The sequence below is a fragment of the Oryctolagus cuniculus genome, chromosome 9, assembly GCF_051225735.1.
Source record: "Oryctolagus cuniculus isolate XC-2025 breed Fujian yellow rabbit chromosome 9, ASM5122573v1, whole genome shotgun sequence".
NCBI classification, from domain to species: Eukaryota; Metazoa; Chordata; class Mammalia; order Lagomorpha; family Leporidae; genus Oryctolagus; species Oryctolagus cuniculus.
Genome location: NC_142875.1, coordinates 128,663,105 through 128,683,390, shown reverse-complemented (window position 1 = coordinate 128,683,390; position 20,286 = coordinate 128,663,105). Strand labels below are relative to the sequence as shown.

The following is a 20,286-nucleotide window of genomic DNA, read 5'->3' as shown; positions in this document are numbered from 1 at the left end:
CAGGCCATGAGAGCCAAGTGGAGGAAGAAGCAGATGTGAGGCTGAAGCGCCAGGGAAACATGAGACAGAGGTCGAAGTAAACCACTGGCATGTGTGCTTATGATGGCCAGAGGTCGGGGCACTGGGGACAGCACCTGGACTGCCCGCTACTACCCACGACTTGTCTCTCAAACGATCTGAAATTTCCCCTGCTATTGGATCGCTGAAACTACTTGTGAGATGCCTCTTGCTGATGCCTAGACAGTCCCTCATAGCCCTGCGCCCTGGGCTGCTGACTTTCTACGCCAGTTCTGTTCTCAGTCGTGGCTGAGTCTAACATGTGTGCAATAAGCCACCCCTTTTGCTGTGTACATCAAAGAATAAAAAATAAATAAATACAGAGGGCAGAAATAGGGCCAGCTGGTGAAAATGACAGCAAATCAACTTTGTATTTAATAAAAAAGGAGCACTTTAACAATTACAGACATTTATCTAATGTTCCTTTAGCTTAAGAATAAAGATCTACATAATGAATAACAGTATCTTTCACAAACAATATCTTTTACAAAAGATGCAGAACGTTATTATTAACACTTGTGTTTATTGTATACCAACAGAACTTTAAAGTAAATGTTTCAAATGCCATGAAAACAATAAACTCTTAGGAGAGCTAAGGTTAGAAGACTGATTTCCTAACACTCTCCTGTAACTCCATGTACTGAAGAGAAGTTGGGCTTGGAATCACAATTGCATACCCCCCCTCCCCCACACACATAAGTATATGTGGAAAGCTACCATATTGCACACAACACACAAATAAACACACCTTTGCCAGGAGCTACAATATTACTGAAAGAAGAGGTGATTCCTTTTGGTAAATAAATATGATTCCATTAACTAAATTCTTAGTTCTACAGCATCTGTCGGGCTGATGACTTGCTACACTTCTGGGTAGGCTATCCTTGCCTGTTGTCTTGGTCCACCATGTCTCCCGTCAGCTAAATTACATGATCTGTACTAGTCGAGGCACAGAGAACAACAATAAAAACACGAGCCTACAATAAAAGCAAATCTGAATTGAAATTGAGGTTTCGACTTAATATGATCAAACCACAATTTATTCCCATTCTCCCTTTGCAGCAGGTTTCCACTTCCTAACACTAATAATTCTATTAGCTGCATCAAAACTTGAAACCTGCATGCAAACAACAGGCATCCTCTGTCGTCCGGTCAGGATGACCACCCAGGACGTTTTGCATTCTTTGAAGACCAGAGAACTGTCAACTTGCTTATGTTTCTTTCAGTGGCCTGGCAAACCTGATGAACACATTTACTGGCTAAATTGACTTGAGCTGTTTCAGATAAAAAACCATAAATCTGTATGTAACAGGTGATCCTCTTCCTGCAAACCAACTATGGAAAACACAGAAAAATCAGATTCCAGCCCCATGAATCATTCTGGAAACCAAGGTGCCTATCACAGTCCCCATGTCATGAGTGTCCTGACGCACCCTCCCTCTGCATCAGGGAGGCCACAACACCTGCATCTGCAGTCTCCATGTGTGGTCTCCAATTCAGCGACTCCACATCGCCGGGGGTGCTGTCAGAAGTGTAGCTTGGTGGGACCCTGGATCTACTGAATCACATCTGCGATCTGGGCCCAGGATTCGTGTTTCCATCAGTTCTCCATGGAGTCCAACGCTCACTCAAGTTTCAGGATGGCTCTCAAGGAAGGACTCCTTCAAATCTGTTTGGCTTTTGCTACCACAGTTCTTTCTTAACCTGCATCCGCATTTTAATGAATTCCTTCTGCTTATCTTTTTTTTTTTTCTTTTTTTGAGAGGCAGAGTGGACAGTGAGAGTGAGAGAGAGAGAGAGAGAGAGAGAGAGAAAGGTCTTCCTTTATCGTTGGTTCACCCTCCAATGGCCCCTGCAGCCGGCGTGCTGTGGCCAGCGCACCACGCTGATCCAAAGCCGGGAGCCAGGTGCTTCTCCTGGTCTCCCATGCGGGTGCAGGGCCCAAGCACTTGGGCCATCCTCCACTTCACTCCCTGGCCACAGCAGAGAGCTGGAAAGAAGAGGAGCAGCCAGGACAGAATCCGGCGCCCCAACTGGGACTAGAACCTGGGGAGCCGGCGCCACAGGCGGAGGATTAGCCTGGTGAGCTTATCCTAAGTGCACTCACCAGCACGTGCACACAGACCACGCCTGTCAGTGGGATGCTCTGTCAATCGCCTCTGCAGGTAGAAAGACGAACGGCAACTCCTTGGGAGGAGAAGGGTCTGTCACCCCAAAGGCAGGCAAGCGACAGCAAAAACAACAGCGAAACGATGCATCAGCTGGGTAACCGCAGAGCAGCTTGGTTTCTCATGGTTTGCACCGGAGGGAAACAAGGCAGGGTGTCCTGAATGGCCTCGTGTTCTCACACCCAACACTTGCTTACGCTAGGCTGACTCCTTTCTCAGTCTCCAGCAGCTGCACATCGAAGAATAATAAGGCAGGTACAGCAGAAACCTGTCCAGGTTCTGTCAGTTCACGGTATGTGGATGTGTCTAAGTGCCAACTGCTGATTACATTTCAGGACTTTCAGACAACTTGGATCTCACAGTAGTGCAATCCTCTTTGCAGTATATCGTTAACTTCAAGAAAGGATATGAGTGGATCGCTTCTCTCACGTTGCACCCTGAACCGTCTCTGCATCCCACATTTTTCAATTACTAAAATGCCCACAAATGGGCCTCCGTGGCTGCAGACCTGGCCCCTGTTAGTAGGAGTACAGCTGACCCACTCATCCTGATGCCTTCAGTGGCAAAGATTAACTCCGAAGTGAAGGGAGCCAAAACCAAGCCGCTGTCCAGAGCCCTGAAGGCAGGTGCTGGACACCATCAGGCCCCATGCTTCAGTTAACTCATTGAGCTGAGGACATGGTTCTGCTGACCTACAAGGTCCTCTAGTCACCAGACCCATGAGGTCATCTGCTTCTCCAATAAATGACATCTTGATGTTTGGTCTCGTCTGGAGCCTTGAGCCAAATGTAACTTCCCCCAGACTGACGGGGGCCGCTATGCTATCATCAAAATTCCCTACAGGACACGATCTCGCTACAAACACTGCAGACCAACCAGGAAGTCGCACAGGAGATCAAAGTGCAACTCTCAGCTCCAACCTCAGTCTCTAGGAACCTTCACCCCCTCACCCCATGGGAACCCAGAAATAAAGTGATGCTGCCTGCTCCTTGCACTGCACTCTGCAATAAACTCCTCTCCTCCACCACTCCGATGTCAGTGAGTGTTTTCTGTATGCTGAGTGAGTAGAGTCAGTTTGGCTCTGTAGCAACTATTCTAACACGTTCTGGGGCATTCTTTATCACAGTGACATTAGGGCAAGACAGCCTGAATCTTGGAGACTCGAACTGCCCCCTGGAGGTGTCAACTCAACACCGGCTTTTCGTCTCAGAGTATTTGCAGAACTCACGGGCCCTGACCACAGAAACTAACCCCCAGTCCACCCTCAGACCCAGAAAGCCTGCAGCCCATCTTTACCATTCCAAACCAGACACGTTGGCATCTACCACTGACCAATCAAAGGAAGGCCACACGCTGTGGACAAGCAGAGGCCCACACATGAGCCGCTCACACACTGCTCATTCCCGGCTTTGAACTCTAAGAGGCACCGCCTTCACTCGCTTGGACAATCTGAGAACTGAGCACTGGCTGCCTAGCTCGTTGCTCTGTGCATTCAATAAACGCCTGCCTTTTCCCACCATCCCAGTGTCAATCACTGGGTTACTGTGCATCCGGAACGTGGATCCAGTTTTGGGGATTCCACAGCAACTCCTCCAGCTAGTTTTGGGGGTGTTCAATGGCTGGGGTTCTAGGACATTTGTGCCTTTCCTACAGCTTTCACATTAAAGACACGGTGAGTGATACAATGGGCAGTTTCCAACAGAAGGGGCTGCTTCTAAAGGCGCTGGGTGACGAAGGTGCTTTTGGCTCTCCCAGCTTCCCTAAAGGACTCAGCCACTCTGAAAACACTGCCGCCTGGGAGAAGCTGGAGAGAACCCTGAGACCAGGAAAGGCTCAGGACCTCGTGGAGATGCCACGACCCAACCTGGGCTGCCTGCAGTTTGTTGCTTTCTCTACAACCAGAAAAAAGCACGTGGGGCTGTGCACAGCCAGACTCTCAGACTAATCCTCTCGGGCTCATTCCCCAGCCCACACTGCTGCCCTGGAGTTAGTGCCGACACCAGGCCTGCAGCCTTTCCAACCATTTCTCTCCTCTTTGCACTAACACAGGTAAACGTGAAGGGAGGAAGTGCTAAGGTGGCGATTTTCCAAACACCTCTGCAGAGACAGCAAGGCCGCTTCCCAAGCACTCAACACACCACAGCTTTGCTTCTTAAAAAAACAAAACAAAACAAAACAACAAAGAGAGAAAAACTCAAGCCAGCATTCCACTACTAAGGGAGAAAAAAAATGCAGCATCAGTACAGTGAGCCACTTGCTTCATACAGCCGCTGTGATGAAAGCGAACGTTCTACTACTCCTCTCTCCTGCGGGGTGAATTTGCTGATTCCTCCCCCCGCAAACCTCCGGTGGGGAAGTGGCTGGTCTGCTCACCTCCTTCAGGTCCTGCACGACAGCTGTGAGCCTCTCGTTTTCGGCCTGGACATTGGTGACCACGGCCCGGCTCTGCTTCAGTTCGTTCTGCATCTCCAGGATCTTCCCCAGGTAGTAAGCCTCCTTGGACGCCGACTCCTGCAGCAGCGTCTCCTCCCGGGTCTCGCCATCCTCAGCGACCTTCCGGTGGATGGAGAAGGACTGCCCAAATGCCTGCAGTGTTGGGGAAGCAAACAGTGCACGATGAAACAATCCAGTCAGAACGTGCTGCTTAGTTCTGTACATGAGAAAAGCTACCCCGAAAGACCTCCAAAGCAAAAACAAAAAGCATGTCATTCATTTACAGTCCATTAGCTCTAACTGATGTTGGAAAAAATTCAAAGTTGATTCACAAAGACAGTTTTTAAATGTCCTGCAAAAAATATAGAATGAGTTTTAAAAAAGCTTGCAGAACACTGCTGCCTGCTTCATTTTATCAGTTTAGACAAATCCAATAATAGACTGTTGAGAGCTAATAAACCCATCAAAATTCATGTTGTCATCTTCATTATAGAAACAAAATCCTGCAAGTATTTTCCAAGAAAGGAAAGAGTGGTTTCATTAGCTTTCGAATACATGAGCAGTGACTGGCAGACCAGTTCTCAACAGCGCCATGAAGAAAGAAAACTGTCAGACAGCATTCACAAAGCCCATTATCACAGAAAGACAGTGAAAAGTTATCCTGTAGAAAACAGCATGTGAGGGGCTGGTGCTGTGGTGTAGTGGGTAAAGCCACTGCCTGCAATGCTGGCGTCCCACATGGGTGCTGGTTCATATCCTGCTCTCTGCTAATGGCCTGGGAAAAGCAGCAGAAGATGGCCCACATGCTGGAGCCCTGCCACCCACATGGGAGATCTGGAAGAAACTCCTGGCTCCTGGCTTTGGCTGGGCCCAGCTCCAGCCATTGTGGCCAAACGGGGAGTGAACCAGTGGATGGAAGCCATCTCTCTCTCTCCCTCTCTCTCTGTAACTCTGACTTTCAAATAAATAAGTCAATCTGAAGGAAAGAAAGAAAAAAGAACACACACGTGTCTACTTAGGAAAACAGTTACCCATAGGTGGACAGGAAAGGAGTAGAAAAACAGAGGAACGAGGGTCAGAGACAGTTTTCCGAGTACGCCTTTTGCCTTTCGGTACAGCTGGGACTCGACTCTCAGAACGACAGCGATGCGTCACAAACCCCTCAGATAAGCAATGATTCAAATCAGCATGGGGTGGGTGTCGTCCTAGCGGTCAGGACACGGCAGCAACAGGTGCTCTGCATGAGCTGCCTGTGCACGTCACCTGGCTGCTGTGATGGCCAAGGGGACCTAGGTCAGCCTGGGGGCTATACAGGCGGAAGCGACCTTCTGCCCTGGACATGGGATTCCCGAAACCGAACCTCTTGAGTGAATGCTGGCCCCTAATGTGGTACCTATCAGAGAACAAATGACCTCCTGAGGCCAGAGGTGAGAATCTTGTAGTTCTGGCCATCCTGCTCCCAACGCACGCAGCATCTGTATTCAAGACACTGCTTGGGGTTTCACTGTCAGCTCCAGTGTCCACAGTCCTCATTTTCTGGTTACCTTTAGTGGTCTCCTATGGCTGGTGGCTACCATGGTGGACAGTGCAGAGGCAGAGGGCAACACGGAGAGAGGGCGAGCAGAGAGCCACAGGGAGGGTGTGGTCTGGAGCCTGGCCTTGCCCAGGCCAGGTTAGAATTTAAATGTCACCAAGAAAGCAGGGCAGTACTGCCAGGCCTGCAAGTCTCTACCGCAGTGCCTTAGCTCCAGCAAGTACTTCACATTTCAACAGGATTTAACTGGAGGGAAGGAAAGGGTGGGCAAGTGGCCTGTCACTGTAACCCACTCTCCCTAAAGAACCAGTTCACCCCTTTGGAACAATGAACAGAAATTATTTGACCAATTGTATTTTTGCTGCCACCACTGCCAGGAAATGCAGCATGGATCACTCAATAGCAGTAACTACAATAACTGAAATTTTGGATAGAACTGTCTCTTATTTTCTGTATACTATTTTGAATTTGCATTGTATTTATCCCACTGTCTTGGTTTCTTTTATTTTAATCTGCTCCAAACACTTAAACAAAGCAAGGATATGAGTGATAATGCCATCTAAAATGAATTGTCAAAACATCAAAACGATGTTTAGCGACTTTTTTTTTTTTTAATCCAAAAGGTAGAGTTGTAGAGACAGAGACAGAGGGAGAGAGAGAGACAGACAGAGAGATCTACCATTTGCTGGTTCCTTTCCCAAATGACCTCAACAGCCAAGGTTGGACCAGATCGAAGGCAGGAGCCAACAGCTTCTTCCGGGTCTCCCATGTGGATGCAGGGGCCCAAGGACTTGGGCCATTTTCCACTGCTTTCCCAAGTGCATCAGCAGAGAGCTGGATCAGAAGTGGAGCAGCTAGGACTTGAACCAGTACCCACATGGGATGCCGGCACTGCAAGCAGCAGCTTAGCCCACTGTGCTACAACGCTGGCCCCTGTTTAGTGATCATTTTAAACTAATCCTTAACAAAAGTCCATTTACAGACCAGGGTTTCAGGGCTCAGGAGGACTGAAAGTTCTTCTAAGGATGCATTCTCATTCGGTGGAAAACAAGGAACCCACAGGATCTGAGACAGCACAAAGCAGAACCTGGCTCACCCCGCTAGCCCCGGCTGAGGGTCGCTCCCCAGACCCCAGGGCATCCTAGAGTAAGCTCCCACCTGAAGAGACGCACTCACTGGGCACGGGCAGCCCAGAGGCACCTGGCCAGAAGAAGAGGCTCCCATGGCTCACGGAGCTCAAAGGCTATTGGGAGATGCAAGGTTTCGCCAACAGTTAGGTCAAGTCTGACCCTGCACGGGCAGCTGCCGTCCCAGGGTTCAGAGTGCAGGCTCCTGAGCTGCCACCACTGCTCCCACTGTGGGACACTGGGCACGTCACTCAACACAGACCTCGGTTTTCTCATCTGTAAGGCGGGACAACAGCAGCTTCTACGTCATAATGCTGTGAGGCTCAGATGGGGAAACCCACAGGTCACCCGGAACAGCCCTTTGTGCAAATTCACGAGCGCTCAACACCAACAGCAGCAGAAAGAAGTGCTTTGGAATCGAAACGCATTTGGGTTTAAGTGCGCCTCCTCTGAAATCCTTGGCAAAGGTTACAATTTCTATACCTCAGTTACTTCATGTATAAGACAAGGGTAACAACATTTACCATAAGGTAAAGAGCAGCCTGGTCTTAAAAGGTAAGGGGATCAGAGAAGAGGTAGAAAGCAAACAGCAGAAGGCCTTGGAGCATGAATGGTCACTCGGCATCAGTCAGCCTCCTTCCCCTGCCCTTCGCAAGTCTCAGCTCCGACCCCACAGGGGTCAAGGTTCTCCTGGGTCTCCTGAGGAAGCCCTGAGGTCACGGATCTCCCTTAGGGGAGCAGCTGCCCACACCTCGTAGTGGACAGGAGTGGACAGTACCTCGTAGTGGACAGGAGCCTTGATGTGGCTCTTTCCCCTGAAGCCATTATAAATGTAAAACACAAACAGAAATGTCTCAAGGTTTATATCAGCAAAGAATCTGGTTTCTAGCTCTTTAGAAATTATCTTAATTTTATATGAAAGGCAGAAAGAGAAACACAGAGAAACAGAACTCCCATCTGTAGGATCACTCCCTAAACGTACAGCACAGTCAGGCACCCAGAACTCGGTCTGTGTCTACGACACGGGTGACAGACCTGAGCACTTGAGCCCCACTTGCTCCTCTCAGGGTGTGCATTAGCAGGAAGTTAGATCAGAAACAGAGGAGCCAGGACTCAGACTGGTGCCCATATTGGATGCTGGCATGGCAGGCAGTGGCTTCACTCATTAGGCCACAATGCCGGCCATATACTTTTTAAAAATATATATTTATTTATTTACTTACTTATTTGTTCGAAAGTCACAGTGACAGATGGAGGCAGGAGAGAGGCAAAGAGACAGAGAGACAGAGATTCACCCCAAATGCCTGTATTAGCCTGGGCTGGGCCAGGCCAAAGCCAGGAGCTAGGAACTCATCTGGGTCTCCCACATGAGTGTCAGGAACCCGAGGACTTGGGCCTTGATAACTCCCAGGCACATCAGCAGGAAACTGGAGAGGAAGCATGAAGCAGTGGGGACTCAGACCAGACGCTCCAATATGGGATGTGGGCGCCCCAAGAAGCAACTTAATCCACTGCACCACAATGCCTGGCCCTCTGTACTTCTTAACTAAATACTCCATGATAACCTGGCTCAGTGCCCCTAATTTGCCCACTATAATATCTAATGGCCTATAATTCAAATATATATTTACTCAAAGTCAGGATTTTCTTCTACCATTGATGGTTTACATCTGGCTACTTTCTGAATTGCTTTATAAGTTTCCATCCCAACTTTTCAAAGATTTTTCTAAATTTGCTCATATATATTGAATATCCACTAAGAAAATGAATGCTAAGACCTAAGCACAAAACGTAACATCAAAACGATTTTCTGGGGTGTCAGAAACAGACTGAGAGGCCTTTCAGCTGCGACACTGCTGCCCGCACTTCCTCGGCGTCCCCCACACCCTCGGCCCCTCCGCGGGTTAACACTGCCCGCAGCTCGGCACCTGCTGTCTTCTTTAGTTTACCATTCACGTGCATGCCTGTCCACAATGCACCGTGGGATACTGCTCGCCGCTGGAATTCATAGAATGGAATCCTCCTGCAGGCACTCTTCCGCAACCTGCTTTTGAACCCAACACTAGATTCCTACAAATTCTCCATTTTCATTAGTGCAGCTGTAACTCACCTATTTCCACTGTTATGGCCTAGTAAATAAATATTCCTTATTCCAGTAATCTGGTCTGAAAACACGTGATTTGCTTGTTTCCAGTTTTCTGCTATGACAAACAACGTAGCTATGAACACTGTTGCGCATGTCCCCTAATTGGGTGCTTTCCAAAATACTGTGGCGCTGTGCTGTAGTGGGTAAAGCCACTACCTGCAGTGCTAGCATTGCACCTGCGTGCTTGTTCGAGTCCCGGCTGCTCCACTTTCAATGCAGCTCTCTGCTATGGCCTGGGAAAGCAGTGGAAGAAGGCCCAAGTCCTTGGGCCCCTGCACCCGTGTTGGAGACCCGGAATAAGCTCCTGGCTCCTGGCTTCAAATCAGCGCAGCTCCAGCCATTGCGGCCAACTGGGGAGTGAACCAACAGATGGAAGACCTCTCTCTCTGCCTCTCCTTCTCTCTGTGTGTAACTCTTTCAAGTAAATAAATAAATCTTAAAAAAAAGACTTTGGCAAAGGAAGAGTTTTATTCCTGAACTTTGGCAGACCAATGATTTTGTAAATCGCAATAAAGATGAACTACTACAAGCTTATGTCTACCCTGTGAAGCAGCCATTACATTTCCTAGTTTTTATTGACTCAGGGAAAAACTATGTGCCCACACAAAGACCTGTCCACAAAAGTTCATGGATGCTTTGAGATAACCAGAAACTGTAAACTCAATGTTCATTAATAGGGGAACAGATGGATTGTGGTACAGCCATACAAAGCAAGAAAAAGGAATGAACTGCTGAGCCACATGACAGCATGGCTAAACTGCAAATAATTACACTAAGTCAGGGACACCATCCACACAAGAGCATGTTTTGTCAATTTCCATTTATATGTGAACTGAGAAAACAAACTGATCTATAGTGACAGAGGGGCTGGCGCAGTGGTGTAGCAGGTAAAGCTACCACCTGCAGAGCTGCACCATATGGGTGCCGGTTTGAGTCCTGGCAGCTGCATTTCCAATCCAGCTCTCTGCTGTGGCCTGGGAAAGCAGTAGAAGGTGGCCCAAGTCCTTGGGCCCCTGCACTCATGTGAGGGACCTGGAAGAAGCTCCTGGCTCCTGGCTTCGGATTCACACAGCACCAGCCGTTGCAGCCACTTGGGGAGTGAACCAGCAGATGGAAGACCGACTGACCTCTTTCCCTGTCCCTCCCTCCCTCCCTTCCTCTCTGTAATTCTGCTTTTCAAATAAATAATTAAATAAATCTATAGTGACAGAAAGCAGATTAATGGCTGATATGGCTCGGAGGGGACAGAAGTATGGTGTTATGGGGGATCAAGGACCAGGAAACATTTTTGGAGTGATGGATCTGTTCATTCCCTTGTTAGGCAGATGACTTCACAGGTGTATGCATATTTCAGAATGTACCAAATTGTACACTTCAAATACCTGAGCCATCACCTGCTGCCTCCCACAGTGTGCATGAGCAGGGAGCTTTAGCCCGGAGCAGAGCCAGGACTCAAACCAAGCACTCCAAGGTGGGATGCAGACCTCCCAAAATGTGTCCTGACCTCACCTGTGGTTTTCATTTGCATTTCCCTGACTCCAAACAAGGGGAAAAGTCTTGGACTTTTCATTAACCAGTCAAGTTCCCGCTTCTGAGTGCTCATCTTTCTGAGCTAACCCATCAGTTCCATGGAAAGCAAGCACCTCACCGGGCACTCAGGGCCTCTTTCCTCACTCCCCAGTGCTCATTCCTGTTTGGTTGCCTCACGCCCCCCCCCCCCCCTTCATTGCTATCTGCTGATGAAGCAACATCCTTGACCTTCAAGTGCTCTGGGGTCCAGCCCTCTCCCCATCCTACAAGTATCTGCTATTTAAAATAAACACACCCCTCTCCCAAGCTCAAAAAGCTCTCCCACATTTCTTCTGAAAGTTAAAAAGTTTTGCCTTTTATATTCAAGGCTCTTAATCCACCTGAAATTGACTTTTGTGGATGGAATGAAGTACAGGTCTATATTAATTATTTTCCTTATGAATAATCAATTCTCCTCGCACAATCTAATGTTCCACCCCTTTTCTCTGAAGTCGAGGGTCAAGTCAGCCATAAATCATACTGACATAGATGTGTGTGTGTCTAGGCTTTCCCATAATGCCTCACTGCTATCCACAAATACTGAAATGAACAGACATTCCCTGAGAAGGGGCACCCTACATCCTCTCAACCTCACTCATAAAATTTTTTTAAAAAGATATATTATATTTATTTGAAAAAGATCTATTATATTTATTTGAAAAATATCTATTATATTTATTTGAAAGGCAGAGTCACAGAGAGAGATAAGAGAGTGAGAGATAGCAAGAAAGGTCTTCCACCTGCTGGTTCACTCCCCAGATGGCCAAAATAACGTACATCTATCTCAGTGAACTTGGCTCACCCTAAAAGATACATCCCCTTTCTGGGCCAATAGTTCCCCAGGCTGTCTTCCCTTAGCTCTCTGTGGCTTCTGAGTTTTTAATTTGTTTGCAGGGTGACACAAGTCAAGAGACAAAGGAACCAAAACATCAGACACAACCTTCCCACAATTCCTGTAAACGGTCGCTGATGCTCTGCTGGGTCTCATCAGCTTCCCCCGCCTGCCTCGGACGCCGTCTAGTCTGACTGCAGCCACCACCCAGTATGGAGACCGTAAGAGTCAGCACAAGCAGAAATACACCTGCTCAGCAAGGAAACTCGGACGAGACTGCCTGCTTAGCTGAACTCCTCTGTGCAGACACAAACCGAAACACACACACTTCTGAGTAGAACAACCAGAAAGAAATTCTCCAGATTTGGTACAGTTCTACTTCTTTTTTAAAAAAATATTTATTTATTTATTGATTGATTGATTGATTTCAAAGAAAGAGCAACAGAGACAGAGGGAGCAACAGAGACAGAGAGATCCTTTATCCACCTGCTCACTTCTCAAAAGACGGCAACAGTGCGAGGTGTGGACCAGGTTAAAGCCAGAAGTGGGGAACTCCTGCCTGGTCTCCCATGTGGTGTCAGTGACCAAGAATTTGGATCATCCTCTGTTGCCTTCCCAGGTGCATTGGCAGGAAGCTGGATGGGAAACAGAGTAGCCAGGCCTCTGTGTGGGATCCTGGAGTCAAAGGCAGCGGCTAAACCTGCTGTGCCAGGATGCCAGCTCCCCAGTTCCACGCTTTCTGAGCAAACACGTATAAAATACAGGAAACAGAGGTAAAGCGTGCATAAAATATAGTTTTCCTTGGCTGTTATTCAAGGAGTGCCTTTGTCATTGAAATATACATAAAAGAAAATTACTTTTTTAAGTCATTGTAAGTTATATTCCAGGTCTCCCAGTTTAAAATTAATAAATGTCACATTCCTTTTTCCCAACCAAGAATCAAATCTCTCCTCAAGAGTTCTTGTTTATTTGGGTTTTTGTTTATTTTTCCTCCTCCCCTTTCCAGCACACAGCCGTGGACTGTCTGTGCGAGCAGGTGCCCAACTGCTGGAGGTCAGAGGGCACACCTCCACCCCGCTGGACGAGGATGGCTGGAGGCTTCACTGACACGCAAGCCCTTCTTCAGCTCTGAGAACCTGAGGCCTCCACGCCATCCTCGCAGGGAAGGGGGCAGCACAGAGGCAACAACTCCACCTCTGGGCTCAGCAGAAGAAAGAACCACAGGGGGCAGGCAGCTGTGGCTTAGTGGGTTAAAGCCTTGGCCTGCAGCGCCGGCATCTCATTTGGGCACCAGTTCGAGCCCTAGCTATTCCACTTCCGATCCAGCTCTCTGCTGTGGCCTGGGAAAGCAGCAGAAGGCCCAAGCCCTAAGTGCTTGGGCCCCTGCACCCATGTGGGAGACCTGGAAGAAGCTCCTGGCTCCTGGCTTCGAATCAGTGCAGCTCTGACTGTCGCGGCCAATTGGGGAGTGAACCAGCAGATGGAAAACCTCTCTCTCTCTCTCTTTCCTGTGTAACTTGGACTTTCAAATAAATAAATAAATCTTTAAAAAATAATAATAAAAAAGAACCATAGTAGGAGATTCTGTTTCAGGACAAAGGTCACTTCATAGGCAGGGTCCTTAAAAAATTCATGGAAAATGCATAGTGTGAATCAACTCTGTGTGGATTTAAAAAAAAATTTTTTGCATAATAAACCTCTTTTAATTCCTTTTTTCCATGAATCTTAGAAGTTCCCATCTACTATTCCAGAAGAAAAAACACAGCAGGCTCTTGGCTCTTATGGAAACAAACAAGAGAGGAACAAGCGACCATTCTTGAACTCAGTCATTAGCAAGAAGTAGCACTGACATGGAAGTGCTAGTACAGCTTAGACAGTCTTACATTCCAGCTGAGACTAGCTTGTAGGAGGACAGATTTTATTATTAATTAATAGGAAGAGAAGAGGTTTTTTTTTCTTTTAAATACTTATTTATTTGAAAGGCAGAGTTCCTAAAGGAGAGGAAGAGACAGAGATCTTCCATCCACTGGTTTACTCCCCAAAAGGCTGCAAGAGCCAGGGCTGGGCCAGGTCAAAGACAGGAGCCAGGAACTCCGTCCAGGTCTCCCACATGAATGGCAGAGGCCCAAGTACTTGGACCATCTTCTGCTGCGTTTCTAGGCCATTAGCAGGGCACTGGAACAAAAGTGGACTTGATCCAGCACTCACATTGGGAGCATCCTAGGCAGCCACTTAACCTGCTACACCACAACGCCAGCCCCAGGAAAACCATTTCTTGACCAGCTGTTTGCTTGCCCTGTTTTTGGGCACTTGAGTTCTTCTTGGTTGACAAAGTGAATTAATGGCACACGCTGTCCTCATACACCCTGCTCCTGCACTTGGAGGTCGTCCTAAAATCATTACTCACAATAACAAGTCACATTATCCCTCATGTTGCTCACAGGTTAACAGGGTGAGCGGCAGGGCCTGCGTGCGAAGCCAGCTCCCAGATGCTGCACTCTCCTGCGCACTGTAGCACGGAGGCAGGAACCCAGCACGAGGAACCTCCGCAGAAGCACCCACGAGATACATGACACCCGGCAGGGTGGAGCAGCAGCTCGTGGAGGCTCCGGGAGAGCGAAGCGCCATCCAGGTGCCGCGCTCCGGTCTGCACGCGGCATCCTCTCCTCCCCTCCTCACCACAGAAGCTGCTGCCGCGTGGGCGGACAGTGTCTCCCGCCCAAAGGCCGGGCTTCCTGACCTCTCTGCCTCCCAGGGACGGGCAAGGAACGCGAGCGGAGGTTCACTGCATGGCAGCTGGGAAGTCCTTTCACGTGAGCTGATGCTGCTCTCACGGTTTCACTTTGTTTCAGGTTGGAACGCGGACCTGATGGATGGAGAAGCAACAGCACCTCGTGACCACAGGGAGACTGAGGCACGCAAGCCAGCACTGAGGATGCGACCAAAGACTGTGAGAAGGAACCTGGGCCCTGGTGACTGCGGCACGGCCGGGACTCCATTTATGTTCAGTGTGGCTGAACCCTAACCCTAAGTGATGCTGTGTTTAATTTTCAACTTCTAATGAACTGCCAGAAATTTTCAGGAGCTCAGTGAACTCTGTTCTGGGGTTGATGTTGTGACACAGTGACAGATGTGGGCTTGGGATGCCCACATCTCGTGTTGAGTGCTGGTTCGAGCCCTGAGCTCCACTTCTGACCCAGCTCCCAGCTAACGTCCCTGGGGGACAGCAGGTGATGGCTCAAGTACTTAAATTCCTGCCTGGATGGTGTTTCAGGCTCCTGGCTTCTGTGCAGCCCAGCCCCACTGCTGCAGCCATTTGGAGAGTGAACTAGCAAATGGAAGATGGATGGATCTCTCTCTTGCTCTCCACCACTCTGCCTTTCGAATAAATCAATCAATCAATACACCTTTTTAAGAAAAATTCTGTTCTAAATCCTTCCTTCTTTTCTCTGTTCCATTTACACATCTCACCCCTCCCTGGGCTGAGATTCACGTCTTTCTCTCTCTCGCAAGCCCACCCAGGAGCGTAATACTCAGAGCACACGCTGGAACAGAAACAGGGGTTTCAATAAAGGTGCAGGCAAGCAGAAGTCAGCAACTTGGCCCCAGACGTCAAAGGGAAAAATGATCCCGAGAAATCAAAGAACCTTGTCCAGAGCCACAGACCCAGTAACCGTCCCGGGGACTCTTTTGTGACGCTGGCCTGAGAAAATGACTGACAGCAAAACGACGAGAGGGAAGTAGAAAAATGGATGAGCAAGGGCCTCAGAGGGAGGAGACAGGCAGAGGGTTCCTCGGTAGCCAGGAGAGTCGAGGGCCAACATCGTGTTGTCTGAAGAACTAACAGGGAGCAGGGGGAAAGAAGGCAGGAGGTTTAGGGATGCTTCCCAACTGCTCCAAAGAAAGCCTGCGGGGAGGGGCAGACTAACGTGCCAGGGCACCACTCACAGCACACGGCGCTCAGACAATCGTGGCTCCGGTCCCCAGTGAGGGCAACACCCCTCCCTGACCCTGCAGGGGAGAGGCAGACTAACCCGCAAGGGCATGGCACACAGCAGGGCACTCAATCAAGGCTCGGGTCCCCATTGAGGGCAATGCCCCTCCCTGACCCTGACTATGACTGTGTTATTCCTGGGGCACTGATGAACACACATACAACGGGTCCTCAAATCACGCATGGAAAGTGTTTATTACCAGGAAAAATGCATGCATTTCAAACACTTTTTACACCAAAATAAACTCACTTTCTAACTCCATTTTCCACTTTTTAAAGTTCCCATAAACAGATAAGATAGAGCCTAATGTCATCCCCCCAAAGAAGACTTATTAAGGATACTCACACCTGGTCCTCTCCCTCAAATCCTTACAGTGGTTTACTTGATTTGTAAGAAATGTGACGTGTGTTTATTACTCAGAGCTTTGGGTCAGAAAGTCACTCACAGCACGTGAGACAGGTGAGGTCTGGGAACGCTCACCACACAAAGGATCTGAACCCTAAGCCACGCTGGGCAGAGACTCCTTCCTGTCTTAGGCGCACTTGCGGCTGTCACCATGAAAGTGTGCAGTCTGTCTGTAACAGGTTCCCGTAAGGCGCTCAACTGTGTCTCTCCTAGAACATGCTCATCACCCTGCTGGCTAACCCATCCTTTACACGGATCCCTTTTGTCCTTAAGAAAATATGAAGACTTTTGGGTTCTTCCTCCAAGCCTAATTATAAGAAAAAATCAAGCATAAGCAGATTCTTTTCTTGCAATCAATAAAATCAATGTGTCTTCCACAAGCCCAAATACTGCAGTCTTAGCTCATACCCCACCAATGCTCTCAGGTGATAGGGAGAATGAAGGAACTGGAATTGGAGAGGCAGATATTTTAAAAAATGAGTGAAATCTCGCCAGTGCCGTGGCTCAATAGACTAATCCTTTGCTTTGAGGCACTGGCACACGGGTTCTAGTCCCCATCGGGGTGCCGGATTCTGTCCCGGTTGCCCCTCTTCCAGGCCAGCTCTCTGCTGTGGCCCGGGAGTGCAGTGGAGGATGGCCCAAGTGCTTGGGCTCTGCACCCCATGGGAGACCAGGAGAAGTACCTGGCTCCTGGCTTCGGATCAGCACGGTGCGCCAGCCGCGGCGGCCATTGGAGGGTGACCCAACGGCAAAGGAAGACCTTTCTCTCTGTCTCTCTCTCTCACTGTCCACTCTGCCTGTCAAAAATAAATAAATAAAAAAAAAATGAGTGAAATCTCAGGTAAGACCCAGCTGGGACACCTGGGTCCCAGGTGGGAGCACCTGGTTCAGTTCCCGGCTCCAGCTCCTGCCATCAGTGTGCTGCTAACACAGATCTGGAGGCAGCAGCCATGGCTGCCTGCATTCCCTTTGCACAGCTCCAGTGCTGGCACACTGTTGGCTCTCTGGATGAACTGCCTTCTGTCTTACTATTTAAAGTCACCCTTTCCTCTTGGGGCAGATTTTGACTGGAAGTCTATTTGAAGTGCCATCTGTGTATATGTGGTACATGTGTGCACAGCCATCCATTTACACTCAGCCTATGTGTGCCCAAAGACAAATGTTAGTTTCTGGGAGGCAGCACACTATTGGATCTTGTTTGTTTGTTTGTTTTGAAATAAATGTAATTATTCTTTATCTTTTGATGGAACAATTTGTCAAATTATATTTAAAGTAATCATCGATAGTTAACTACTTATTCTTGTCATTTCATTGTTTTCTGATTTTCTTGTTCCTTCCTTGTTTAAAGATTATTATCTATTTGAAAGGGAGGGAGAGAGAGAGAGAGAGAGAGAGAATCTTCCATCTGCTGGCTGACTCCCCAGATGGCTGCAAAGGCCAGGTCTGGACCAGATCAAAGCCAGATGCCTGAAGCTGCATTCCTGACACCCTCAGGGTCATTAGATGCCCAAGAACTTGAGCCATCTTCCACTGCCTTCCCAGGTGCATTATCAGGAAGCTGACTGGAAGCAGAGCAGTTTCGGTTCTCTCTCCAAATGTCCACACAAATGAGGACTGGGTAAGGCTGAAGCCAAGAGCCAGCAACTCCAGAGAGGTCTCCACATAGGTGGCAGGGACCCGAGTACTTGCGCCATCACCTGCCGCCTTCCAGGAAGCTGGATCAGAAGCAGAGGTGGGACTGGATGCCGGGTACTCCTACCTGGGATGTGGGCACCCGGGCAGTGGCATAACCCATCACACCACATCTTCCCCGACAGCGCTGCTTTTTGCTGTTTTGTAGTAGAATGCTTTAGTTTCCTTTTCTACGTTTTGGGGTTTCTACTAGAGATACTTTCTTTGTGGTTACCATGGTCTTATGTAAAACATCTTAGCTATGACATTCCATTTTAGGATGGTAACCTCAATCACATATAAAAAGGCTTCACTTCCACTTCTCCCTCCACTTTATACCAACGGTGGCACATTTTACATCTTTTTATATTAACACACAATTACAGCTATCGTTATTTTTAAAACTTCTTCTGCTATATAAAGTAAATTTCAGGTACCTGGTTATACATGGCTGCTCTTTCAGATATTATTTAACTCTCAATCCACTGCACACTTCCTTTGATTTCATTCTGTGCCTCATCCCATCTCTCAACTCCCATTAATTCCAGTAGTGACAGGGCAGGGAGAGGGAGAAGACACAAGAGGGGAGGGAGAAAGAGAATATGAAAGACAGGCACCTGTGGGTGAGACTTGGAGAAGGTAAGATTGTCTGTTCTGCATGATAATTTATCCCTTTTTAAAATTAAGAACCTCGGTATCATTTTCAGTCCACACTGCAAATGGGTTTGTCAAGGAAGAGCCTTCAGCTCCCGGGGAGTCTTTCTCAGGGTTACCTCTCCTTTGCGGCGCACTCTGAGCTCCAACTCCAGACCCTGAGGAGCTGCCTTCACACCTCGGCTGAGTTTCCTAAGATCGAACAGTGGCTGGAAGGACAGAGTGCTTCCACCCAGGTTCATAAATAAAGGCTGCACACTTGACAACGTGCTCATGCAGCGCCCACTAAGGTGAAGGGACGCAGGGAGGAATTCTGAGCAAACTAACTTTGACACAGGATAGGTCAAGAAGTGAGGGTGCAGGTAGTCTTCAGAGCATAGTGAAGGGAGAATGTTTAAGCAACGGAGGTAAACGCGAGCTTTAAGTCTAAATGGACACATGCTCTGTTTCCTGTCAAAGTAATACACAGCTCTGAAATGTTGGATAAGCAATGGCATGAACCTCTGTGTTCTGCAGCTTTAAGACACCAAGGCTTTAACCTGTAACCCTAACACTGTATTTTTTTAACAGAAAAATGAATGTCTTAGAATCTATATCACAAGCAAATGTTGCTGATATAAATCTATAAATGATGTTTAACATAGAAAAATTGGTTTTGCTTGTACAACTTTTTTTTTAAGATTTATTTTATTTATTTGAAAGAGTTAGAGAGGAAGAGACAGAGAGAGAGAGAGGTCCTCCATCCACTGGTTCACTCCCCAAAAGGCTACAATGGCCAGAACTGGGCCCATCTGAACCAGGAGCCAGGACCTTCTCCAAGTCTCCCACATGGGTGCAGGGGCCCAAGCACTTATCTTCTGCTGCTTTCCCAGGTGCATTAGCAGGAAGCTGGATTGGAAGAGCAGCCAGGACTCAAACTGGAGCACATATGGGATGCTAGCACTGCAGGCTGGGGCTTTAACCCACTGCGCCACAGCACCCATTCCTCGCCCAACTTTTTATACCAAACCCAGTATCCAGGACCTCACTAATCTTGGTGTAATTAACCTCATCAATAAACAAACCAGGCAGAGATGCACCCTAGTCAGGGCACATATCCAGGTTCACAGAATAAGATACTCTACTCCCAGTTAGACAGTAAAATAAATCAGCATTTCAGCCAACCCATTTTCATAACCACAGTGCCTAATGTCATTCCTCCACAGGCTTGTCAGCTGTTTGCCCAGGTGAGCAATACACTGTTCTTGTAAGAGAGCTGTTTGCCCAGATGAGCAAACTGTTTGTCCTGATAAATTGATTTGCAAGCTTTTCCTAAAGTCAACAGTGGAGTTATTTATTAATTTACTGTCTTATCTTCCTGGGACAAAGATTTAAGTAATGTTGACATGGGCAGACTTCATTCTAATACTTCACCCTCCAGGTGTGAATAACAAGCAGTTAAGGAGAGAAAACCTGGCTGAAATAGAAGGCTTTCAGAGGTGAGTGACTACTCCAGGCCCTGTAAGTCTATCATAGAAGAACTCGAGATGCAGATAATAATGGTTCAAATAATCTGCCCAAATGCACACAGTCAGTAAGACAATGGACAACACAGCCCAGACATTTTGCCTCCTAAATCCGATATTCTTTTTAATATATCCCTCAGCTCCGGAGTTGAAATAGTTCTTTGAACAGAGAAATGGGGCTGGGCATTTG

General features: G+C 48.0%; 1 protein-coding gene across 12 annotated transcripts in view; it reads right to left on the bottom strand.

Annotated features, from left to right (window-relative positions):
• Window positions 1-20,286, bottom strand: part of BICD1 (BICD cargo adaptor 1) — a 215,956-nt gene that overhangs the window by 107,290 nt on the left and 88,380 nt on the right. For all 12 annotated transcript variants that reach the window (XR_016213039.1, XR_016213040.1, XR_016213041.1 and 9 more), the window contains exon 2: window positions 4,599-4,811. Coding sequence is in view for 8 of the 12 variants with exons in the window: in XM_089303972.1 (XP_089160098.1) it covers window positions 4,599-4,811 (213 nt within the window). In the remaining 4 variants the exon portion in view is untranslated. The remainder of the gene's footprint in view (window positions 1-4,598; window positions 4,812-20,286) is intronic.